General features: G+C 50.2%; 2 protein-coding genes, 1 long non-coding RNA gene and 1 pseudogene across 3 annotated transcripts; 1 reads left to right on the top strand and 3 right to left on the bottom strand.

Annotated features, from left to right (window-relative positions):
* Positions 1–1,041: 1,041 nt before the first annotated feature.
* Positions 1,042–2,621, bottom strand: LOC120695523 (annotated as a pseudogene).
* On the bottom strand, positions 2,211–5,681 carry LOC120690299 (putative cysteine-rich receptor-like protein kinase 20). The gene is made up of 6 exons (XM_039972901.1): positions 4,797–5,681; positions 4,530–4,640; positions 4,214–4,407; positions 3,651–4,099; positions 3,164–3,317; positions 2,211–2,987 (listed from the first exon to the last, which is right to left on the bottom strand). Exons 1-6 carry the CDS (start codon positions 5,629–5,631, stop codon positions 2,655–2,657), a joined length of 2,076 nt encoding a protein of 691 aa, XP_039828835.1. The 5' UTR covers positions 5,632–5,681; the 3' UTR covers positions 2,211–2,654.
* Positions 5,682–17,993: 12,312 nt separating this feature from the next.
* Positions 17,994–21,731, bottom strand: LOC120690227 (cysteine-rich receptor-like protein kinase 10). Its single transcript, XM_039972813.1, has 7 exons — positions 20,488–21,731; positions 20,113–20,226; positions 19,839–20,029; positions 19,541–19,751; positions 19,019–19,256; positions 18,778–18,931; positions 17,994–18,662 (listed from the first exon to the last, which is right to left on the bottom strand). Exons 1-7 carry the CDS (start codon positions 21,317–21,319, stop codon positions 18,306–18,308), a joined length of 2,097 nt encoding a protein of 698 aa, XP_039828747.1. The 5' UTR covers positions 21,320–21,731; the 3' UTR covers positions 17,994–18,305.
* A 2,592-nt stretch (positions 21,732–24,323) lies between these two features.
* Positions 24,324–25,108, top strand: LOC120690266. The gene is made up of 2 exons (XR_005681686.1): positions 24,324–24,548; positions 24,659–25,108. It is a non-coding gene; the product is annotated as an uncharacterized LOC120690266 (long non-coding RNA).
* Positions 25,109–25,540: the final 432 nt, after the last annotated feature.

The raw sequence follows: 25,540 nt of genomic DNA, 5'->3' as shown, positions 1-25,540 counted from the left end.
AACCATAAGTGTACTCACCCTTGCTTACTGCTGCTCAGAAGGAGGTGTGAGAAGTATTTTGAAGATGTTGCTGAGTTCTAGGCGTACGCAACCCCCAGTCAATTGCCTGTGAAGTTTGAAGCCTTCGTTTCCAGGATAAGCTGTATAACTCTGATAATCTTCTATTGGTTGTAATTCTCTTTTACGTAATACTGTTACTGATTATTCACTTATAATATCTCTATATGTATAAAACTTGATCCTGGCATACATATAGTTATGCATTCGGTTTTGTCCTTAAAACGGGGTGTGACAAATTTAGGGTTCAGTGCTTCATTATATTAAGGTGGATTTGTTGAGCTCATGGAGACAGGGAGTGGTTGTTGACCGTCGACTAGTAATGCTTTGAGATGACGAGCCAACATTGGCCAACTCCAAAATATTGGTGAAGTTGGCTGTCAAGCACATCTTGGAGATGCAGGACGGACTTCTAGTAACTGCGAGTGCCAATGTGAATCCTCATTTTTTTTTTGGAAAATAGTACTCACTGTATTTCGTAGAGTACTCTTTCTTTTAATCAATGTAAGATGTATTCCTTTTCATTGTCGAAATCACTACAAACATCTTGTTGTCGACCAGCACATTGGCTATCACTAAAACAAAAGGTACCGATGATTCTTGAAATAAATCTAGAAAAAAGAAACAAGTGCATATGCTTAGTGGACTCAAAGAGTCAACAAATTCTAATGTGCATGACTTTTTGGTACCGAAAATACACAATACATTGACGAGCATTGTAAAAAATTTCTTTTAGTACACGAACCAAGCGGTTTACATCATTGCAAATTGAGAGCAGCAACTGAAAACAAGAATTGACATAGTTAGATCCTTCACACAGTTAGATCCTTCACACGTTAGAACTTTTCAGAAAACAAGTGAGGCATCCTGGTGACTTCGAAGCTTGTATAGCACGTTCTGTAAAGTTCTTCAATTCCAATACTTCGTCCTCCGACATATAGCGTGTCAGTTCCTTATTGATATATGATGCATGATCCCCATCTGCTACAGTTTCTGAAAACATATATCATTTCCAAGTGTCATCTCTTGTTCAGTGTTTTTGTCTCTTAGCTAGATTGATGGGATTTATATTGAGAGGCACTAGAAAGATCACTTACCCCCGGGGCTGCCGAGCCCCATACTCTCGTCCCGCTGCTCTGCTGGACGTCGTGGAAGCTGACGCTGCACTCGCCGCCGTCGACCACGACCATGGCGTGCCTGTAGTACGGGCACAGCCGCACAGCCGCTGCGCCTCCTCGAAGGCCCGCGCGATGCAGGCGGCGCAGTCGGACGGCCAGCCCGCGTCCGGACGCCAGTAGCAGTAGGCCGAAGCGGCGACGGTGTCGGGGCGCGCGCCGGCGTGGTTGCCGGGGGAGCACCGGCAGGAGGACGCATTTGCTTGGGCGGGGAGGACGGCCGCGAGACGCCGCAAGTTGGCCTCGTAGGCGCTGCCGGAAGCGTACGTGCCCTGCGCCCCGCACTTGTGGCCGCCGGGCGAGGGGGCCGGCCGCGGCCAGGGCCGGGAGGAGCGCGGGCGAGGTGGCGGTGCAAGCGCGAGGCATGGCCGTGTGCGGCGGGGAGAAAGGCGAGCGCTTGTGTCTGACCGAGGGACGGACGAACAGTCTAGCGACTGAACAAGAACAATCTGTGGAATGGAGGTGGCGTAGGCGCGTAGCCAAGCTCTTAGCTTTGGTTGCTTACTGTTGACTCTGACTAGTATGGAGCGTGCCACTGCAAAATATTCTCCTTTTCTTTTGCCAAAGTTCTAAACTGAACATGGTTTGCAGTTTGATGACAGGTGACATGTTCACATATTGGGCCTTAACCATTCTGGGCCGGCAAGGTGCATATTGGGCTGGGCCATTCTCCAGTCTCTTCCTTCTTGGCCTACCTGCCTGTTTATCTGTTTTTTTTTTCTCGAAAAGCAGCTACCGCCTGAAGAACAGTACTGACACACCTCACACCTGTACGCAGCTGCGGATAGGAAGTAGGATGAACCGAGACAAACCATGGCATATGGTATGCAACTACTGCGTCAATTCGTCTTGTTTTGGCTTTTGTCTACGAAGAGAAACTTTTCAACAGTCGACTGAAGCATAGGACAAGGTATTAGTAAAAGAAAGAAACCCGCATTTGCTTCGTCCTGCAAGCAAGAATCAACGCGCGCACACGCGTTTGTCGTCCAAGTCATTTACTGATCATTCATCAGGCTCGCATTTGGACGGCTCGAATTGTCTGCGACACACACACACACAGTCACCCCCCGATTCCGAAAGCGACCCCTTTTGAATGAAGCCTGCCGCCCACAGATCACCACCGACTCGACTCCTCGCCGTCAAAGCAGCACCGCCACATGCATGTCCCCAATCAATGCCAGCATTTGCGTGCGTACAGCGGTGCACAATCATCATAGCACACGTACAACAATCGCCATGTGACATGTCACGGTCTCACAGCAACAGACGACGTAACGTACCCAAGAAGGCAAGAACACGTCTCGCCTCATCTGCAACTCGTGACAACCGCCAATCGACCGCTCCAATTCCCATCTCACACGCATGCAGCTCGATCGCGTCGATCCCCATCATCAGAGAGGAGGTGTTTGCGCGAACAAGTCATCATCTTCCCTCCTGGATGGAGGAGCTGATGGTGAGGTCGTTGGTGCTGAAGCACGACGACGTGGTGCCGCCGCCGCCGGCCGTCGCCCTGAGCGAGAAGTGCGGCGGCCGCCTCGGGTCCGGGAGCGGCCCGGACGCCCCGCCGCCGCCTCCGTCGCCGGCGGCGGCCAGCATCGCCGTCACGTCGGCCATGGTGGGGCGGTCCGCGGCGCTGTCCTGCACGCACAGCAGCGCCACCTTGACGCACCGCACGATGGCCGCCGCGTCGCCGCGCTCGCCCAGCGCCGGGTCGACCAGCTCGCACGCCCTCCCGTCCCTCCACAGCTGCCATGCCTGCGACGGTTCATCAATGCGACGCCGCACTTTTATTTGTGATGAATGCCGTTTACTCTTGAACACTACTCAGATGTGAAATCATTGACCTAATGGCGGCGGATAAGTTGCGGCATGTGAAAGCAACGCGAGGAGTTCATGGTGGTTGTTGTCGTCTCTAGCGGCGAGAAACTTACATATCCGAGGAGATTGACGAAGTCGCCGTAGTGGTGGTGGTGGCCGCTGTTCCTCCTGCCGCTGACGATCTCCAGTAGCAACACGCCGAAGCTGTACACGTCGGACTTCACCGAGAAGATGCCCTCCGAAGCATACTCCGGAGCCATGTAGCCACTGAAACGAAACAAAGAAAGGGTGTCACAATGACAGTAACATACAACCTGCACACATGCATAAAGTGTTGCTAGATACTCCATCCATTTTAAATTATAGGTTGTTTGATTTTTGATGCTAAATTTGACCATACATCTTGTTCAATTTTTTTGCAAAATATAAGTTCTTTTGTAGTGGGTCGCTTTATCAATCAAAGATCTTCAAGAATAATTAAAATTTGGCAATGTTTGGATAAATTTTTTGAATAATACGGGTGATCAAATTTAAAGTTAAAAAATCAAACGAACTAGTACAATTTAAAACGGAGATAGTACGTTCTTAACAAAGTCTTACTATGTGCCGACGACCCTGTTGGTGTTGGCCTCCGTCATGTTGGAGCCGAAGATCCTGGCCATGCCGAAGTCGGAGATCTTGGGGTTGAGGTCCTTGTCCAGCAGGATGTTGCTGGCCTTGAGATCCCGGTGGACGATGCGCACCCGGGAGTGCTTGTGCAGGTAGAGGAGCCCCTGCGCGACCCCCTCGATGACGCGCCGCCGCTTCTCCCAGTCCAGCTGCGTCCCCCGCTGCGGGTCGAAGATGAAGCAGTTGAGGCTGCGGTTGGGCATGTACTCGTAGACGAGCAGCTTCTCCTCATCCTGGACGCAGCAGCCGATGAGTCGGACCAGGTTGGTGTGCTGCAGCTTGGCGATCAGCTGGATCTCGTTCTTGAACTCCTCCAGCCCCTGCCCGGAGTGCGCCGCCAGCCGCTTCACCGCGATCTCGGCGCCGTCTGGCAGCTTGCCCTGCAGGAGGAGAGGGAATTGGCACGCCAAGAACAGAGTCAGCCATGGCTGCTGCTCAGGTACGTCAGGTGATCGACGAGGAGGCGCGGCGCGGGACGCGACCGCTGTACTCGCCTTGTAAACCGGCCCGAAGCCGCCTCTGCCGAGCAGGTTCTCGTCGGAGAAGTCGGCCGTCGCGGCGGCCAGCTCGGCGAAGTCGTACAGCGTGAAGTCCGTGCTGCTCTCCTCAATCCGCCACAGCTTGAGCGCCTCTTCTGTCGCGGAGCTGTTCCGGGATTGCGCCTGCAGCTGCAGCTTCTTCCTCTTCTCTGCATTGGAGTTTTTCAGCCAGTAAGCGTAAATTCCAAGACTCTAGCCCCAATCCGTCAATGCGATGATTTGGATCGTTGCAAAGAACCCCCATTCCTTGCAGTGGTCTTTGTCGCCTTACCGGCTCGCTGTCTTTGTGTTCGGATTATCAAAAGCCCGGCCATCAGTATTGCGCAGAACGCCGTGATTGATACGATGAGAGCGACAATTACGACCTTCTTGTGGCTGCTTCCTGCATCATCCAGTCAAAAAAAAAAACAGACTTCAAAATGTAGAACACGTGATAGATGGCATAATATTCTTGACATTACAACTTTTAGAAACACATGTACATGAAGTGTTCAAAATAGAAAGAGGGAAAAAAAAAAGGAAGTTTCTTTCTGCTTACCGCGGCTTCCAGGAGTTGACGAAGAAGATGCGTCGCCCTGCAGGCCAATCCTGACCTCCGGCATGCCGGCGAAGAAATGGTAGGCCTCGTAGCGGAAGCTGCAGCGGACGCCGAGGATGCGGCCTCCCTCGCGGCCGTCGTACCACCGGCGGTTGAGGTCCTGGAGGCCCTGGAAGCAGTCCCAGCACTGGCCCCGCGAGAGGTCCGGCGTGCACTGCACGAAGCCGTACACCGTCGGCAGCTGCGGGTTGACGTACATGGCGGCGCTCGCGAACATGCGCGCCGCCGAGGAGTTGTAGGCGGCGTACATGGCCATCTCCCCGAGCAGCGTGCCCACCAGCGACAGGAACAGCGTCCGGCTCGTCGCGTTCCGGGCGTCCCACCCGTAGTACGTCGACCCGTTCACGTCCAGCGCGTTGATCACCGGCGAGTTGTCGCCGGGCCGCGCCAGGAAGTCGCCGCCCGAGTACCGCGCCGTGCACAGCTCCGCGTAGAAGGTGGCGTCCCTGTCCGCGCCGCAGAGCCGGCGCAGCCTGGCGAACGCGCCGGCGAGGCACGCCGAGCAGGCCCCGGGCTCCGCGACGTCGCCGCGGCAGAGCGCGAGGCCGTAGGCCGTGTCCGGGGCGGCCCCGACGGCGGCCGAGGCGAAGAGCGACGGGGAGGAGGAGGCGTTGGCGGGGAGCGCCGCGACGAGGCGGCCCAGGTTGGCGGCGAACGCGCCGCCGGAGGTGAACCTGCCCGTGGTGCCATTGCACGAGTACTCCGAGTACGCGGCGGCGCCGGGGAAAAGCAGCGTAGAGGACAGGAGGAGGAGGAGGTAGGGTGGGACCGCCATGCCGAGCTTGGGGACAGAGGATCAGTGGCAGGCCTTGATTTGTTGTTCTGGCGTCAGTGGATATAGATACACTCGGCGCTTTCCTACACAAGTCAAAGGACGGCAGATGGTGTTTAATTTGGTTGACAGCTTAACAAATGGCAAAACAGAGGCGAGCTGGGTTAGTCAGGCGGATTGGTGCGCTCCTTAACAATTGGACATCTGGGCATGCCAGAAGGCTGAAAAGGACACTAATCTTTATCACAGTTGCCACTGTAGTTCTACAGCGCAACACTAGTTCTACGGCGCAAGTACATTGTTGCCATCTAACAGCTAAGCGGTCTCATACAATGATCGTTATCTTGAGATGACTAAACAGACAACTTCTACAATAGGTTAACATTTTCATTAGTAGTACCATGTCTCTTTATTTGTGGAATTAAAAAGAAAATATTGTGAGTAGTATGATGACAACAACTCTCATAGTTCTTAATTTTACCCTACTTGGATCTGTATAAGATAGGCTATGAGATCGCTGACGTGTAGCAATGTACAATGATACGTTATCTTGAGATGACTAAACAGACAACTTCTACAATAAGTTAACATTTTCATTAGTAGTACCATGTCTCTTTATTTGTGGAATTAAAAAGAAAATATTGTGAGTAGTATGATGACAACAACTCTCATAGTTCTTAATTTTACCCTACTTGGATCTGTATAAGATAGGCTATGAGATCGCTGACGTGTAGCAATGTACCTGCCCTAACTAGTTTCTCTAGATAATATCTGCTGCTTTCAGTTTTTTAATCAAAACGGTTAGGCATTATGTTCGGCTGGCTGTGGCTGGTGCTATTGCCAGCAGAACAAAGCCAGTGTGTCTTTTGGGCCGAATTATTTGTCCCTGCATAAACTTTGTTATTTTTATATAGCGTAAATATTTAGTTCAAAAGTGTGTTTTGTTGTATTGACCTTCCACAAGTTTTAGATTCCCTTCAAGTTATATTTTAACTAAACGTGTACAAATCTTTGTTTCATGATTGATTTGTTTCGAGTGTGCAAATTGTTTGTTTCTCCTGTACAATTTTTTTATCTAGAATATTTTTCTCTTTAATCTAGAATAATTTTATTATAAAGGTAGAACATTTTATCGTAAATCCAGAACAATTTTCTACAGGTTAGTTTCCTCATGAACCTAGATCAATTTTCTCGCCATGTGGAACATTTTTTCTTGTGAAAATGCAGTTTGATTATAAATAATTGTCTGTTTTAGTTGGACGATTTTATCCTAAACTTTAAATATTTTTCTGAACATGGAACATACATGCCCAATAAAAAAAATTCAATTCAAATACTGGTTATAAAAATATGATAAAAAATATATTCGAGTGTGATTTTATTTTAGAACTCTTAATGCAAGAAACATACTATTATAATTTGAATTTAATTTTAATGTTCTGTTTGGAAACTATGGCTTTTAAGATTCAAACTTTTGCAACATTCGGTCATGCCAGCACTTGGATGTCAAGAATGTTTTATTTTTCACTATTTCTACACTATTGATGCCGTATATATTTTCCAGACAACATCATATTCCATTTCTTTCTACAAAAAAAATGTGAAATATAAACAACCCAGGTGACATTTTCCAATTTGCAATGTATGGTAGATGGGTGAGTCGCCCAACGGCCACCCTTCGTTGGCAGCGGACATCCGGACGAACCTTTCTGAATGATCCTGGCCCGCATATATCTAACAACTGTGGGACCGAAACCGGCGACCAGAGGGGGGTGAATGGGAGCCGATCAAAATTTCTTCGAAATTCGAATCGTCGGCCTATATCCCAAAACCAACGCAAACCCTCAAACCTAGGTCAGCGAGAATAGCTATGAACAAGCTATCTCGAAGCAAAAGATCTGAGTCGCAAAGCGAAAGCAAAAGCGAGAGAACTTCTCAAATCGAATCTGCTCATGCACAGACCGGTCTGACCGGTAAAGAGGACCGATTTGACTGGTCAAGAAGTTCAAAAACAGACAGACCGGTCTGACCGGTCTCGCTAACCGGTCTGACCGGTGGCGTCCAGAAAACCCCGAAAATTCAGTTCCAAAACGTGAATCGAGAGCAAATCATGTCCAAATTGGATGAAACTTGGAGGATAGCTTCGTTCCTACCCCAAGAGTGTATCCCCAAGTAATCTCACCCTAAAGATATCCATAGCACGAGAATTTCGGGATGAGATCAAAGGGGGTGGGGTTTTCTCTAGTCTTCAAGAAATCGAATTCGAACGAGCTAGTGATTCTAGAGGGTTCAAGAACCAAGTAGACGCATGGGAATCACAGCAAAGAACTCGTGGACACCTCGCAATCAAGTGCACCAAAAACGAAATCGAAATTTCATCAAACAAGGAACAAAACGAGGAGATGAATTGATTCAAACCGCCCAGAGGGCACGAGGAGGATAGGGCCTCCTTTCCCAATCAAATCTCTTACAAGGTTTCAACAATCCATGGACAAAATCAACTCAAACGAGAGGAACAGAGGGAGGGAGACGCAGGGGCGGTGGCCTAGGGAAACAGAGAATTCACGGACAAGTTCTAAAAGCCGCACTTAACCTAACACAAGTGAAGGGGTATTTATACCCGCGGGACCGGTCAGACCGGTTGGTTAGACCGGTCAGACCGGTGCCAGGGACCGGTCAGACCGGTTGGCCTGCAGCACCCCCTGTACACGATCTCATCCGACGGCCGAGGTTCTTTTTTCGGAACGAAGTCTTCTCCACGATGCCGCCGTCTTGATGAAGATCTACTCCGCGGTTTTGGAGGGTCCGCGAAACCCGGGTAGGTGGCCGGTTTTGAGAAAACCGCCAAAACCTCACGCACGGGAAGATTCCCGCCTCCACGCTGTGGCCCTAGACGCCGTTCCCGCCTCGGCCTTCTGACGGCCCTAGACGCCGCCCGACGCCTGTCACCTCCTCGCCCGCAGCGAGGCCCTAGACGCCGTCGACGCCCGTCGCCTCCGTCAGTCCCGAGACCGACGCCCGTGCCTCCATGACTTGGCGTCTTCAACCGTCGTCCGCCTCCTTGGTTTTGTGGCGCAAACCAAGAAACCCGCCTTCCGTCGCCGCTTGCGCCCTCGATCCAGGAGTGGACGCCACAGCTGCCGCCCGGTCCGAGCTCCGGTCCCGGCTACCCTTCACCGCCGTCCACCGCACGGTCCATCGGCCACAACACCTCCACGGCAACTCCCCGTCGACACTTGACGCCCTTGTACCTGCAATCCAAAGATCAAGCGCACGATCACACCGCACGGTTGACAATTCACTCATCACAAGCAGGATAGAGTACTCAACATTCTTCAATCTCCCCCTTGATGAGTGCATTGTCAACACACCACAAACGAACCAAGAGAAGTGAAAGAGAAGAACAAAGAAGCACGAAAGAGAAGAACTCAAGCAAGTGACGAAAAGCTCAGAAAGGCAAGAACAGTCACTTACTCAAGCAAAGATCGATCCCCTAAGACAAGGGCAAAGGCTCGACGCAATCGATCAAAAGCCAAAACATGACTCCTCAAAGACAGAGGTAACGCTCGACGCAGTCATGCAAGAAGCAGAGGGAAAACGAGGAAAACCAGGAGCCAAGAACAAAGCAGAAACTCCCCAAGCAAAGTTTTTCCCTCTCAAAAGTGCAACTCTCCCAAAATGATGCACTCTCGAAGCCCTGTGCACAACAAGTTTTTCAAAAATCAAACAAGTCTCCCCCTTGTTCGATCACTTCTTTCAAACTTCTCCCCCTTGTTGGCACATGCACACATCAAGTCTAAAAAGACCTAAAGCTCCCCCTGAAGCTGAAACTCCCCCTGAACAGATGCCATGCAATGAATGCAATGCATGAGGTGTAAGTGAAAGCATTCAGGGATACAAGGATATGAGCGACATCTAGTCACAAGCACGTGTACATACATAAACAAGACCTGCATCTAGCTCAACAAGGTATATCATATCAGTCTAGAGCTAGGCAAGTTCAGTTTATGAGAAATAAAAGCATCACCCATGATCTAGCACTAACAAGTAGGGAAGGAAAGCAGTGCTAATCAAACTCATACAGCTGAGCCAAAGCAGCCAAAACAAGTTGCCAACATTCATTTTTCAATCAAGTTTATCTCAAGCAAATCTTAATGCCAGGGGTTGAAAGCTTGTCATGCTTCACTTAGCAACGAGACCAAGCCTATGCCAAAAGACAATCAGAAGCTTAAAGTACTCGTTTCAGTCATGCACAGTCTTGTCCGGGTTCTCACAAGTGCAAAGTGAGCCGTCCCGAAAGCTCGATCAGTGCGACAATCAATCCCACCTGGATCTTTTCCATCCATTTCCAGAACAGTTCAAGCAATTTTATCAGATTTAGATCATTTTAAATATGAATTGCTGAACGAAAGGTCACACTAGTATGAATAAGATAGCAAAGCATATCAACACGCCCTAACATGATAGTAGTCAAGACAGGGTGATCATGTTTTCAGATTTTCAAATCAAAATAGCTTAACTCAGATGATGTCATATACACAGTGGAGCAAGCTATACATGATCAAGTTTATCAACTCACACTAGCAGGCACTAGAAGATCATAGCAATGTATACAAGAATGCTAGTGAAAGTGAGACAATGCAAAATGCAAACATGTACAATGCATATGCACAATGCAACTACCAAACCTAAAAAACAAAGAGAAGCAAATAAAATCTATAAAGCTAACCAAAGAAAAGTCAGCAATCAAAAGGGGTAACAAACCCCAAGCTCCCCTCGCAAGCGAGCAAAGGTGTCCTGCTCTAGCGGTTTGGTGAGGATATCTGCGGTTTGCCTCTCTGAAGGGACATGGATCAGGTCTATGTGTCATCTCTCATGGTTGTCTCGCAGGAAATGGAATCAGATGTCTATGTGCTTGGTTCTGAAGTGTAAGACATGGTTCTTTGCAATGCTAATGGCTAACATGTTATCTACAAAGATAGGAACCCTACCGAAACTCAAGCCATAATCCTGCAAGGTTTGTTTCATCCAAAGTATCTGGGAGCAGCAGCTAGCAGCGGCAACATACTCAGCTTCTGTGGAAGAAAGCGCTACACTAGGCTGCTTGCGAGAGGACCAAGACACCAAAGATGTACCGAGAAAATGACAAGTGCCGGATGTCGACTTGCGATCCAACCGACACCCACCGAAATCGGCATCAGAATAGCCCACCAAAACCAGAGAAGAATCCGCAGAATACCAAAGACCAAATTCAGGGGTAAATTTCAGATACCTAAAGATGTGTTTCACCACCTGCCTGTGGGAGGTGCGCGGCGAAGCCTGATACCGCGCGCGGAGGCAGACGCCGAACTGGATGTCCGGTCGCGTCGCCGTCAGGTACAGGAGAGAGCCGATCATGCTCCTGTACTCCTTCTGGTCCACCGCCTCACCGTCCAAGTCCTCATCAAGCGCCGTAGATGTGCTGATCGGAGTCGGCTGAGAAGACAAGTCACTCATGTCGAACTTCCGCAGCAAGTCTCTAGTGTACTTGGCTTGATGGACAAAAGTGTCCTGAGGAGTTTGCTTGATCTGCAGCCCGAGGAAGAACTGCAACTCACCCATCATGCTCATCTCGAACTCCCTGGACATCTGCTCAGAAAACTTGGAGACAAGAGCGTGAGAAGAGCCACCAAAGATAATATCATCCACGTATATCTGAACTAAAAGAAAATCAGTGCCAGATCGCATGAGTAACAAAGTTTTATCAACACATCCCATTTTAAAGCCATGAGCCAGCAAAAAGGTTTTCAATCTATCATACCAAGCTCTAGGTGCCTGTTTCAAACCGTAAAGAGCTTTCTGAAGTTTATAAACACGGTTTGGAAACTTGGGATTTTCGAAACCAGGGAGTTGCTTCACATAAACCTCTTCTTCGATAAAACCATTCAAGAAGGCAGATTTAACATCCATTTGGAAAACCTTAAAACCCTTGGAAGCAGCAAATGCAAGAAAGATTCGAATAGCTTCCAAATGAGCAACAGGGGCAAAAGTTTCCTCAAAATCAATACCCTCTTTTAGGCAAAACCCCTGGGCAACAAGACGAGCCTTGTTCCGAACTAACAAATCATCCTCACCCTGCTTGTTTTTGAAAACCCACTTCGTTCCAATGGGATTACAAGCAGGTGGAGGCTCGACTAAAACCCAAACTTGGTTTCGTTCAAAATTTTCAAGTTCCTCATGCGTGGCATTGACCCAATTAGAATCAGAAAGAGCGTGTCCAATATCCTTGGGCTCAAAAGAGGCAACAAACGCATAATGAGCAAAGCCAGCGATACTTATTACCTTGGACCTGGTGACTCGCTCGTTGAGATCACCTAGCATCTGTTGAGGTGGATGGCGGCGCTGAATGTGTCGCGGTGCTTCCCGTGCCGAAGTCGCCTCCTCCTCAACCAAAGCTGGTGCCTCCTCAGGTGCAGCTGGTGAAGCCTGAGTCACCTCCTCGAACAGCCCCCGTGAAGTAGACGTAGTCGGATCGGGGCCGTCGTCATCGTCCGAGCTCGTAGCAGAGATAGGCGGGTCCACAGCACGCGTGGTAGCCTCAGCATCGCCATCTGCAGCTTCTTCCTCCTCATCTTCAAAGATGGAGGTGCCGAGCTCATCATCTCATGCAACTTCAAAGACAGAAGAATTGCACGGTGCAGTCTCGTCGAAAGTGACTTCACAAATCTCTCTGACGATGCTAGTATCAATAATCAGCACATGGTACGCTCTAGAGTGAGAAGCATAACCGAGAAAAATACCGTCAGACGAGCGAGACTCAAACTTATCAAGATTTCCATCTTTCAGCACAAAACACCGACAACCAAAAACTCTGAGATGGTCAACACGGGGCTGGCGTCCAAACCGCAACTCATAAGAAGTCCTGTGCATGAAAGCACGCAAGAAAATGCGGTTGGACACGTAACAAGCGGTGTTAACCGCCTCAGCCCAGTATTTGCGAGGAGTCCTATGCTCATCGAGCATCATCCTCGCCATCTCAACCAGCGTCCAATTCTTCCGCTCTACAACTCCATTCTGCTGTGGAGTGTAGGGAGAAGAATACTGGTGTTCGAGCCCTTGATCACTGCAAAAGGCGTCAAAATGAGCGTTTTTGAATTCTGTGCCATTGTCACTGCGGATCGCTCGCATGGCCTGGGGTAACTCGTTTTTCAACCTCAAGATCAAGTCTCGAACAAACTCGAAAGCCCCATCCTTGGTTCTCATGAAAAGACCTAAGAATAGCGAGAAAAGTCATCCACAATTACAAGAACATACCACTTCCCACCAACAGACATCACCCGAGAAGGACCGACAGTGTCCCTGTGTAGCAACTCTCCAGAGTGAGAGGTCATCACCTGATTAACAGGTGAATGTGAAGTGACAATCATCTTCCCGTGGTGACACGGATGGCAAACAAGGTCCTTTTCAAACTTCAATTTGGACAATCCTCGGATCAGGCCAAGTGAGCTCAGTCTCGACAACAAATCGAAGCTCAAATGTCCAAGTCTCCTATGCCACTTCCACAAATCAGAAGAAGGACCGGCCATCAAGCAATGAGAAGGGCCAAAAAGAGTTCCAGAGAAGTCAACCAAGAAAACTCGATCGCGAGGTGTAATCCGGCAAACCAAATCTCCTCTGGAATCAAGAACACACGAACAACCCTCCTTAAAGCGAACCTTAAACCCCTCATCAAGAAGTTGCGACACAGAGAGCAAATTAAAGCCAAGATTCGAAACCAAAGCAACTTCTCTCAGGGTAAAGCGATCAGAAACTCGAACAGCGCCAAGTCCACGTACCTTTCCTCTTCCATTATCTCTGAACACAATGTACTCCTTTGAGCGCATCGGGGTGAGGCTGGAGAACCATTTGTCATTTCCGGTCATGTGACGCGAACAACCGGAGTCCATGATCCACCTGTTATCCAAGCCTCCGACCTGCACATCAGTAGTGAGACAAAGGGTGAGCAAATGTCTCAACACTGGGGTTAGCAAAGTGAGAAGCAAACCAGTGTCGAGCCATTTGCTCTACAGAAGGGTTAGCAAAACCAGACAAAGCGTATCCCCCGTCCCGTCTACCGCGTGACTGACGAACACTACCGCGAGGAAAGCGTGGAGCCTCAAAACCTCCTCCAAAGCCTCGGTCCCGTGGTCCATAGCCGTACTGAAAACGACCAGGAGCACGACCGGCAAAGCGACCACCCGCTGGAGCACGGTAACCACTACCGTCTCCCTGACCTCCACCTACACGGCGCGCCCTAGCATCTCGCATATCACCACGCCGAGAAGGACCATGCACCCGAGCAGAGTACATGTCCGCGTTCCGTCTCTCCTGCTCTCTCCTCACAACCCGCTTCCTCCTGAAGCAAAACTCCTCCAGGTGACCTTCCCTGTCACAGAAGTCGTAGTGGTACCTCACCTCACGCTTGGGAGGTGGAGGCCTAGCCTGCGGACGGGGAGGAGCGGCCCTCTTCTTCTGGGCAACCTGGGCTGTGGCAGCAGGGAGCATGTCGAGGGGGTTCCTCAGCGCATTGGGCTTTGGAACCCAAACCTGCTTCTGCGGAGGTGCTATCGGTGGTTCTTTAAGCACACCATCCGCGGGGTCAACAAGCAAAGGTTGCGTACTTGTGCTAGCAGTGTTTCCAGCAGCCTTGCCAATCTTACCATACAACCTGTCAAAGTCTGAATTCGTGTATGTGTAACTGACCCCAAACCCATCACCACGCTTGAACTGCTTAATCATCATGCCCAACTGCGGCTCACTACTAGAAACCCAACTCAGAATCGCCCTAAGGTATGTGTTCTCATTCTCCAAGTTGGATTTCTCTACCGCAAGATTATCCAAATCAGAGATCAAACCAGGGCAAACAGAGCAATCAATAGGTGGGCTAGACTCTACGATCTTAGTCTTTCCAAAAGACTTGATCAAAGCGTTCTTCTCCTCTAGCTCCAACCTAAGCGTGAGACAAAGCTTACAAGCACCAAGCAAAGCAGGCCTAGATCTAAGCTCCTCTAGTTCACAAATAACAGTAGCAAACTTGGACTGCAAAGAAGCTAGATCAGACTTGAAGATAGGACACTCATTGCATTCAAGCACATCATTAACAATGGGAGCGTCCTTGACAAGTTCAAGCTCATGCTTGGCCTTGGCTAGCTCGTGAGACACGTCAGAAAGCGAAGTCTTAGCAACATCTAAGTTTGCGACGTTCTCATCATGCTTGGCACGGAGAGCAACAAGATCATTCATGTGAGATATGCAGCCAGTGCACTCATCCTTACTAGATTTCTCCCTAGCACAAGCAGCTCAGCCCTAAGCTTTCTACGCTCTCTAGCTGCTTCCTTAAGCAGCCTCTTCTGGTTATCGAGAGCGGCATACGACTCCCTAACCTCTGTATCAAGCAGGTCGATCGTGGAGTTTACCTCTGAATCGCTCTCGGATCCAGGAGAAGAGCCGAAGTGCGTCGGTGTAGCATGTCCACCCGAAGACACACGAGTACCATTGGCTTCGCCCACCATGGTGCAGAAGCTCTTGCGCCGACCGGCCGCCAAGCAAAGGCCGATGAAGCCGGTGGCTTCCTTGTCCCGCTTCTTCTTCTTCTTGTCGTCGTCGTCGGAGGTCGGTGAAGAAGAGCGGTCGGTGTCGGAGCTCTTGTCGAGGTCGCTGAGCTGCGCCAGGAAGGCCTTATCCCGCTTCTTGGCCTTGTACTGGAAGCGCTTCTTGAGCGACTCCTTGTCGAAGCGTCCTCCCCGGTCACGACTGCGGTGCTTGTGGCACCGACGCTCCTTGTTGGAGCCTCCCTCGTCGCGGTCACGGTGGCGGTAGTAGTCGAAGGAGTTGTTCTGGCCACCACCGGACTTCTTGGAGCAATCGGCGACGAAGTGGTTCAGATCGCCGCAGTTGTAGCACCCGGGGTTCTTCTTCCTCTGCGTGTTGTGGTAGACGCGCTGAAACTTGCTGATGAGGAGGCACAAGTCGTCGTCGCCCAGCGTCTCCAGCTGCTCATCTGAAACAGAAGGCAAAGTGGCAAGAGAAAAGCCAAGAGCCGAGTTAGCGTTAGAGCTCGATCCACCCGGGCCTGTCACAAGAGCGACGCTCTTGGAAGGAGGGGCACCATTGAGCTTGGCTCGTGTCTGGTTATCCACCTCCGTGGCCTTGAGCTTGCTGAAAAGCTCGTTCACGGTCAGAGTCTCATAGCTTGCAGACTCAATGATCGTGTTCACCTTGAGATCTCACACAGAGCGGTCAAGTGCGTAGAGCAACTTGAGAGCCTTCTCGTGCTCTGTGTACTCAAGGGCACCAGCAGATCTGTTCGCATTGATCTTGTTCACAATCGACTGAAAACGACTGAACATCAGGTCAATGCTCTCACCCAGCTCCTGTGTGAAGTTCTCGTACTCACGCCGGTGAGTCTCGAACAGTCTGGCCTTCACCTGAGGTGTACCCTCGTGGTAGTTCTCAAGACACATCCAAATTTTGTGGGCTTCCCGAAAACCCTGGACGCGTGAGAACTCCGCACGAGAAATGCCAGCGAACAAGGCATTGACGGCCTTGGCGTTAGCCTCGTGCTGGGTCAGCTGAAGAGTCGTGGTCCGAACAGCCAGCACCTCGTAAAGCTGATTTTTGGTAATTTCCCAGACCTCGGCTCCCATGCTCTGCAGGAAGGCTCTCATGCGAACCTTACAGTAGACATAGTCCTCGCCGGAAAACACCGGGATCTTACCAAGTCTCGGCATGGTCGCCGAGTGGTTTTCGAACCGGTTAAGGTACTGAAAACCTCAACCAAGCTCTGATACCAATTGTGGGACCGAAGCTAGCGACCAGAGGGGGGTGAATGGGAGCCGATCAAAATTTCTTCGAAATTCGAATCGTCGGCCTATATCCCAAAACCACCGCAAACCCTCAAACCTAGGTCAGCGAGAATAGCTATGAACAAGCTATCTCGAAGCAAAAGATCTGAGTCGCAAAGAAGAAGCAAAAGCGAGAGAACTTCTCAAATCGAATCTGCTCAGGCACAGACCGGTCTGACCGGTAAAGAGGACCGGTCTTACCGGTCAAGAAGTTCAAAAACAGACAGACCGGTCTGACCGGTCTCGCCAACCGGTCTGACCGGTGGCGTCCAGAAAACCCCGAAAATTCAGTTCCAAAACGTGAATCGAGAGCAAATCACGTCCAAATTGGATGAAACTTAGAGGATAGCTTCGTTCCTACCCCAATAGTGTATCCCCAAGTAATCTCACCCTAAAGATATCCATAGCACGAGAATTTCGGGATGAGATCAAAGGGGGTGGGGTTTTCTCTAGTCTCCAAGAAATCGAATTCGAACGAGCTAGTGATTCCAGAGGGTTCAAGAACCAAGTAGAGGCATGGGAATCACAGCAAAGAACTCGTGGACACCTCGCAATCAAGTGCACCAAAAACGAAATCGAAATTTCATCAAACAAGTCACAAAACGAGGAGATGGATTGATTCAAACCGCCCAGAGGGCACGAGGAGGATAGGGTCTCCTTTCCCAATCAAATCCCTTACAAGGTTTCAACAATCCATGGACAAAATCAACTCAAACGAGAGGAACAGAGGGAGGGAGACGCAGGGGCGGCGGCCTGGGGAAACATAGAATTCACGGACAAGTTCTAAAAGCCGCACTTAACCTAACACAAGTGAAGGGGTATTTATACCCGCGGTACCGGTCAGACCGGTACGCTGGACCGGTCAGACCGGTTGGCCTGCAGCACCCCCTGTACACGATCTCATCCGACGGCCGAGGTTCTTTCTTCGGAACGAAGTCTTCTCCACGATGCCGCCGTCTTGATGAAGATCTACTCTGCGGTTTTGGAGGGTCCGCGAAACCCGGGTAGGTGGCCGGTTTTGAGAAAACCACCAAAACCTCACGCGCGGAAAGATTCCCGCCTCCACGCTGTGGCACTAGACGCCGTTCCCGCCTCGGCCTTCTGACAGCCCTAGACGCCGCCCGACGCCCGTCACCTCCTCGCCCGCAGCGAGGCCCTAGACGCCGTCGACGCCCGTCGCCTCCGTCAGTCCCGAGACCGACGCCCGTGCCTCCACGACTTGGCGTCTTCAACCGCCGTCCGCCTCCTTGGTTTTGTGGCGCAAACCAAGAAACCCGCCTTCCGTCGCCGCTTGAGCCCTCGATCCAGGAGTGGACGCCACAGCTGCCGCCCGGTCCGAGCTCCGGTCCCGGCTGCCCTTCACCGACGTCCACCGCACGGTCCATCGGCCACAGCACCTCCACGGCAGCTCTCCGTCGACACTCGACGCTCGTGTACCTACAATCCAAAGATCAAACGCACGATCACACCGTACGACTGACAATTCACTCATCACACGCAAAATAGAGTACTCAACATTTCTCAACAACTTTTTCGCCGTCAAAGCAATGCTGCCACGACCGCGACTCAACCATCATCAATTCTAGCATTTGTCCCTACAAGCAGTGCCCGCGTACAATCGTCATGTGACGCGTCGCGATCTAGCAGCTGCAAACGCAAAAGGAAACGTCTACTCGTTCACACAGAACACAAGCTCCTTCGTCTTTTTGTTTCTTTCCCTAAACCTCTCGTTCACACTGCAGGTCGATCCATCCATTCCATCAGAGGATGTGTGTGCACAAACAATGGTATATACGGACCAGAAGGTCACTGTCGTCACCGGCCCTCTTGGATGGTGGTGACGGTGAGCTCGTTGGTGCTGCACGACGTGGTGGCGTGCGACGACGACGACGACCGGGTCCGGCGGCCCTCCGTCCCGTCGTCCTCGCTGCTGCTGACCCGGAGCGAGAAGTGCGGCGGCCGCCTCGGGTCCGGTAGCGAGGCGCCGCCGTCGCCGGCGCCGGCGGCCAGCATCGCCGTCACGTCCGCCATGGTGGGGCGGTCCGCGGCGCTGTCCTGCACGCACAGCAGCGCCACCTTGACGCACCGCATGATGCTGGCAACCTCGCCGCACTCGCCCAGCGTCGGGTCGATCAGCTCGAACGCCCGCCCTTCCCTCCACAGCTGCCACGCCTGCAGTGATCGATCACCATTCATCAGCAAAAATAAACGGCACATTAGATGATAAGGCATTCAGGCTACACGCATGCGACCATTTCGTCAGCAATTGCGTACAGCTGACACTCACGTATCCCAGCAGGTTGATGAAGTCGCCGTACTGACGTTGGTGGCCGCTGTTCCTCTTCCCGCTGACGATCTCGAGCAGCAACACGCCGAAGCTGTACACGTCGGACTTGATCGAGAAGATGCCCTCGGAAGCGTACTCGGGAGCCATGTAGCCACTGTAAGCGTCAGAAAGGAATGTCAGTTTGTGGCAAGACAGAAGCTGAAACTGAGCTCATCAGGTGTGTGTGGCTGCTAGCTCTTACTATGTTCCGACGACCCTGTTGGTGTTGGCTTCGGTCATGTTGGAACCAAAGATCCTGGCTATGCCAAAATCCGAGATCTTGGGGTTCAGTTCTTTGTCGAGCAAAATATTGCTGGCCTTCAAATCTCGATGGATGATGCGCACCCGGGAGTGCTTGTGCAAGTACAAGAGGCCCTGGGCGATGCCCTCGATTATACGCAGTCGGTTCTCCCAGTCTAGCAATGGCCCCCGTTGCTGGTCTGTATGCACACATCGAGATAGGATCAGAATTATCTAGCTAAAATCAGAGGTGGATTCAGATGATACGCAAACACTAGAACTAGTCAAAACTACAAGTGGATTTACCATATGGGGTAGAGGGCCTTATGCCCCCTCCGGGCTCTTCCCGACTACATGAACACGGTAAGATAGAACTCGGAAATCTTTTCAAACATTGTTGTATAATCTTAATTTAACAGTGCTTGAAATTAATAAAAATTTCCTTCTCGAAAAAAATGGACACGGATAGGTTGACGAGTAGTACCAAAGATGAAACAGTCGAGGCTGCGGTTGGGCATGTACTCGTAGACGAGCATCTTCTCCTCATCCTGGACGCAGCAACCCACCAGGCGGACCAGGTTGGTGTGCTGCAGCTTGGCGATCAGCTGGATCTCGTTCTTGAACTCCTCGAGCCCCTGCCCGGAATGCGCCGCCAGCCGCTTCACCGCGATCTCGGCACCGTCCGGCAGCTTCCCCTGCAGCAGATCACATCAGAGTCAGCCATGTCTGCTCACATGCCAATGGAAGCACTCGAACCTGATACGAAAATGTCGTCAGCTCGCCTTGTAGACGGGGCCGAAGCCGCCTTTGCCGAGCCGGTTCTCGTCGGAGAAGTCCCCGGTGGCGGCGGCCAGCTCGGCGAAGTCGTAGAGCGTGAACTCTGAGGTGCTCTCCTCGATCCTCCACAGCCTCAGCGCCTCCTCCGTCCTGGTGCTGTTCCGGGAATGTGCCTGCACCGGCAGCCTCGTCTTTCCTGGATCATTGCAGGTTTCCGGCCCGTTAATTCAGCAGTTTTTTGTGGCTGAAATTGAGGACAGCTGTCTGTCGTCTTCTTACCGACTCTCTTCCTCCTTTGTTTTCTGATTATCAGAAGGCCGGCAAGCAGCAAGCCACAGACAACCGTGATCGATACGACGACAGCGATGATCAAGGCCTTTTTGTGGCTGCTTCCTAGAACATCATTTAGCAGCCATAAATAATTTAGTGACACCACACACTACTAAGTACTACTGTAATTGAGTGGTTGCAACTTAAGGCTGAAGAACAAACAAGTACTAGTATTATGTTCTAAGAAAGAAGACACCGGAAACACTAATCATTTGAAATTGCAAGTTGGAGAAACAAATTACAAATGTATGCATGCATGCGACATAAGCAGTTCGTCGGTAATGGCACAATGAGAAAGAAAGAAAGAAAGAAAAGAACTTTTACCGTCGGTTCCGGCGGCATCCGGGCCGGAGTCGTCGCCGTGCTTGCCCCCGATCCTGACGTCCGGCGTGCCCTGGTAGAACTGGTACCCCTCGTAGCGGAAGCTGCAGCGGACGCCGGAGATGCGGCCGCCCTCGCGGCCGTCGTACCACTGGCGGTTGAGTTCGGCGACGCCCTGGAAGCAGTGCCAGCACTGCGCGGATGCGAGGTCCGGCGTGCACTGCGCGAAGCCGTACACGGTGGGCAGCTGCGGGTTGATGAACATGACGGCGCTGGCGAGGCGGCGCGAGGAGTTGTAGGCGCCGTACATGGCCATCTCCCCGAAGAGCGTGGCGACGAGGGAGACGAAGAAGCTGCGGCTGGTGGCGTTCCGGGCGTCCCAGCCCGGGTACGTGGACGCGTTGGCGTCCATGCCGTTGACGACGGGGGAGTTGTCGTCGGGGCGCGCCAGGAAGTCCCCGCCGGAGTAGCGCGCCGTGCAGAGGTCGGCGTAGAACGTGGCGTCACGGGCGGCGCCGCAGAGGCGGCGCAGCCCGGCGAAGGCGCCGGCGAGGCACGCCGAGCAGGCGCGCCGGTCCGTCAGGTCCCCGCGGCAGAGCGCGAGGCCGTGGGCGGCGCCGTCCGAGCCGGAGGCGAAGAGGGACGGGGAGGAGGCGGCGTCGCCGGGGAGCGAGGCGACGAGGCGGTCCAGGCTGGCGGCGAAGGCGCTGCCGGACGTGAAGTTGCCCAAGGTGCCATTGCACGAGTACTCCGCGTACTGGGCGGCGGCGAGGTGCGAGGCCGAGGAGAGGAGGAGGAGGAAGAAGAGGAGGCGGCTGGGGAGGACGGCGGCCATGCCGAGCGAGGGGTTCCTGAGCTCTCGCAATGGGAAAGCACGCGAGAGAAAGAAGAGGATCGTTGTTGGTGGCAGTTTTCAATGGTGCTGGTGCGTCAGCAAATGGATTTTGGTGCGAGTGCGAGGGCGAGGTCAAAGGCGCAGCGCGGGGGTAGAAACTACACGGCGGTTGGTCGACGACCGGACGGAGGGAGCACAACAGGAATGGAATCTGTGTTGGCTTTGTAATCGTATAACCGCGGGTGAGGTGGATGCTCGTGCCTGCCGGGGACGGGGTTGTTGGCCAGTCACGAGGTTGCTCCGCCATGTTTGACGACTGCCTCGCCGTGGGAGAGGGCGTCGGCGGCGGCGACGACCGCCGCCTCGCCGGGCATAGAAAAGGGAAAACTTACCTTTCGCTACGACTTGTCGACTATGGGAGATTGGCACTAGTGTTCTGGAAGGACACGACGGCTACGGCAGAAACAGAGCAGCAAGAGCTGTCCCGGCAACGGTTAGCCGTAGGTACCAGCGGCCGCACGTGCCGGCCGTCTGTACGGATACTGTACACTGTACCGTTCGTTATCTCTGAGCCGATCGATCGTCTGTATCCTGGCGCGTGTGTGAACGGAACGCCGAGGAGGTTCGCAGCTGAGGACAAGTCAGCGTCGCACCGGCCGTGCGGTAGATGCCCATGGGCCATGGCCACGGCGCGATGTGTCCAAGCTCGTTGGGAGGGTCAGTGTCGGATGACGGTCTACTTGGGGCCCACCGCACATGTCAGCCAAGCACTTTGACCCTACTAGTACTTTGACGGATGTGCGTTGCGCTCGCGCTTACCGAGGTATACTCCTGATGGTTGACCAAAAACCACAGGGGGGGTCATCTGCAGACCAACAGAAATTGTGAAAAGTATTACCATTGACGAGATTAAAGAGTCATAATGATTGACCAAAAATTGTATAGTACAACGCCACTGCTGACGTCAGCGGATGCACATGGCACAGCCATAAAATACGGGCGGAAGATAATACGGAGTGCCAACAAAGCTGCCGGCTTTATATATATCAAATGTGAATCTCACAGTCTTTTCTTTTCATATATCAAACACTCTCTCCTAACATACAAGCACGAACCTTACCCAAAAACTAACAAAGTAAATCCCTAATAACCTACAAATAAATTACAATGTCCGTCATTATGCAATAAAGTAACCTCCTAATTTTAATCTGATTACTCACCACCACCATTATGAAAGTAACCTGAAGCAAAATCCTAAAATTGCGTTGCAATCACACATGCACAGTGTTATTAATATAAGCTTGAAACCTATATGAATTGTCCACCTTTGTCATTATTAAAATGAATATTAAGTAAACCCTAAATTTGCATGCGAATTACCCAACCCAAGTAACACCTCAAAATTGCATGTAAAATAGGCCACCTACCATTATTGCAAAATAAAACTAAAATGAACCCCTCAAAAACTAAATTACCCCTACATGCTATTATGAAAAAAAAATGGGCACCTCTATATTGATTTACATAGAAGTAAACATAGATTTGCATGGTGCAATGCTTCTAACTTATTCATTATTGATTTACAAAAATCTAACCCAAAGTAAACATGGAAGTTGTATGTCACCATGCAAACCAAGTATTGCATGCCTACATAAAAGCAGCAAGTTTATTTTACAAGGTTTAGCAATCATGAAAATGTTTCCTTAATGTTAATGAATCACTCAATATTCTTTGTTCCTGTCAAAGTTCCGCAACTGGGAAATGAGTCGACAAAATGCGGTACATGAGAACATAAGTACTAGCCTATAAAAAAACGAATATACTGCAAGTGCCAGAATATCATCCGAAGATAGTGTTTCAGTTCACCATAGAGCCGTTGCAGAATGCAGAGCAAAATAATTTACAGAAAGGAAATCACCGTAGTAGTGTAGTAGTATACTGTACAACTCAACATTGTTAACCAGAACAGTAATAATTGGACAAAGCGTGGCTCCATTGACGCGTTAATTTAAAAGAGGTGCAAAGCCGCAATCAAACCACAGTCACGCTGACACGGCACAACGCTAACCTGCTGCCATGGCCCATGGGTTACGCCCTGGGCAGTCCTTTTTTTTTTTTTGAGTTTTGCTAGATATCTGTCGGCAGTTTTTTCAGAAAAAAAATCTGTCAGATTTCTGTCCACCGGATGAATTAGTGCTATTGTAGTAGTCTCTTCGGATGTGCTGTGCTTAACGGGTCTCATTTTCACACTGCTAAACCGACTCTTCACCTCCCAGTTTCTCTTCTTGCTCGAGAGCTCATTCTCAGTTGTCATTTCCGTCTCCCTCCTCCCCCCTTGCTGTGCGGGCGTGTTTGCCGGCACCCTAATAACTCACAATTTCCCACTCAGCTTTCTTCCTAGAATTTTTTGTCTCTGCCCTTGATCTACTAAATCTTTAGTGCGATTTGGTTATTCCTTCTTTTTTCTGTGTATTCATGTAGTTCATTACCTGCAGTGCGTCAGTGCTCCTCTGTTGTTCAGGTTTGTCACACTGCCGGCTGTCTAAATCTATTCCGCTAACAAATCAAAGATATGTTCTCAAAGGAATTTGTTGTTTCTTCATATTAATGTCGGTGCCTCTTTGCTTTGTCTATGTATTCTTATCTTGTGATTTTTTAAAAAAATATTTTGGCTTTTAGATGGTCAAAGTTACTGCAGTTTTATTGTCAAATTCATCTCCTCTCATGTGGTCAATATATCTTTGTTTTATAGTCTTTGTTCATGCCATGTGGTGTGTCAACATTCCCAATAAATCCCTATTTTAAGTATATTTGTTTTTTGAATTTGTCTTGCTGAAGTGGAAGAAGCTAAAAATAATTGTTTGTGTACTTTTCTTTTGTGTTAGGAATCTAAATTAGAAATCATGTGATTTCAAGTTTCATTTGTGTTCTTTTGCTACCTGTCAGCTTTTGTTCGGCTATTTTTCTGTGCTAAATATTTAGTTTATGCCTATATGCAGCAGAGTGTTATATTAGTTCCTGTTGAGAATTGGAGTAGCGGCCAAAGGATGCTAGACCATAAAGACTCCGCCAGCGCACCCACAGGCCTGGGGTTCTAAGTGGGTTGAATTTCCACTGTGGTTAAAAAATCTCCCTCACTGGCATAACTAAGGTGCAGGGGGTTTTCTCAACCGGAAAGCTGGTTGCTTCCTCTTAATGAAAAATGGTTGGGGCCATCATACCCCACCCAGTTGAGTATTTTTTAAACTGGAGGAACATTTTACTTTTTTATTTGTGACATTCAATTTCAGGAGCTAGCCGTGCAGGTAGACTAATTTTTTATGTGACATTCAATTTCAGGAGCAAGCCGTGCAGGTCGACGATAGCAGCAGCAGCTTTTGTGCTGTGCCGGTCGACAACTACAGCCTAGAGTTCATCAAGTTCTCGCCTTCTAGCAGGTCTACTAGATTTCATTTTAAGTTTGTGCAGTGTCCATTTCATCCTACAGTACCTAACCATTGCTCTGAGCACTTAATCTAGCTTTGTTCTATTAATGATCTCTTGTATTCATGTGTTTCTCCTTAAATTAGTACTAGATCAGCACTTGGTTAACTACTTTTGCTCGATTTGATGTGACGGCTGTCATTTTTAGTCTTACCTTAGCCAAAAAAAAATAACTGAGTTGTCAGTTTTTGGCTATGTTGGCTCAAATGTGGCTTTCCATTTGATAATTAAATAGGATGATGGGAAATGATTCAAGTTGTTCTGTTCTAACGTCCTATAATGGGAAAACAGGGTTCTATGTAGGAATTCTTTACACATGACCTCGGTTGCTTTTGGGATTTGTGTTATCTATATTTTTTCTAATGATATTACGGCAGAGTTGTCCTTTGACAATTTGAAGAAAATGAGAACATAAAAGTATGTGCTGATTGTGTTGACAGCAGAATTTATTCTTAGCAGATTTTGGGTTGTTTCTATACCTGTTAATACGTGTTATCTCCGTTAGCAAAAAGCTGACAGATTTTTTTGCCTGTAAATCTGTCGAACTTTAGTGCTGATGTGTCTATTTTTTATTGGATAAAAATTTGACAGATGCACTCAGAGGATATCTGTCGGCAGATACGTAGACAGTCCCTTTTTTTTTTTTGGGAACCAAATGGTCCGGGAAGTATTGGGCCATGTCCATTCAAGGTCAACACCCAAGCCCGCGCTAAGTCCGCCGTAATGGCCCAGCCCGTG

The sequence above is a fragment of the Panicum virgatum genome, chromosome 2K, assembly GCF_016808335.1.
Source record: "Panicum virgatum strain AP13 chromosome 2K, P.virgatum_v5, whole genome shotgun sequence".
Lineage (NCBI taxonomy): Eukaryota > Viridiplantae > Streptophyta > Magnoliopsida > Poales > Poaceae > Panicum > Panicum virgatum.
This window is presented reverse-complemented; position numbering and strand designations above follow the sequence as displayed.

What these genes read in the sequence shown, in the direction of transcription:
- LOC120690299 (XM_039972901.1), bottom strand. Translation starts at nt 5,631, where the DNA reads ATGGCGGTCCCACCCTACCTCCTCCTCCTCCTGTCCTCTACGCTGCTT. An exon ending in GCTTCGGGCCGGTTTACAAG is followed by an intron (nt 4,100 to 4,213) that starts GCGAGTACAGCG and finishes CTCCTCCTGCAG; the next exon opens with GGCAAGCTGCCAGACGGCGC. An exon ending in TCGTCAATCTCCTCGGATAT is followed by an intron (nt 2,988 to 3,163) that starts GTAAGTTTCTCG and finishes GAACCGTCGCAG; the next exon opens with GCATGGCAGCTGTGGAGGGA.
- LOC120690227 (XM_039972813.1), bottom strand. Translation starts at nt 21,319, where the DNA reads ATGGCCGCCGTCCTCCCCAGCCGCCTCCTCTTCTTCCTCCTCCTCCTC. An exon ending in ACAAAGGAGGAAGAGAGTCG is followed by an intron (nt 20,030 to 20,112) that starts GTAAGAAGACGA and finishes GCAATGATCCAG; the next exon opens with GAAAGACGAGGCTGCCGGTG. An exon ending in CCTCGACTGTTTCATCTTTG is followed by an intron (nt 19,257 to 19,540) that starts GTACTACTCGTC and finishes GTGTGCATACAG; the next exon opens with ACCAGCAACGGGGGCCATTG.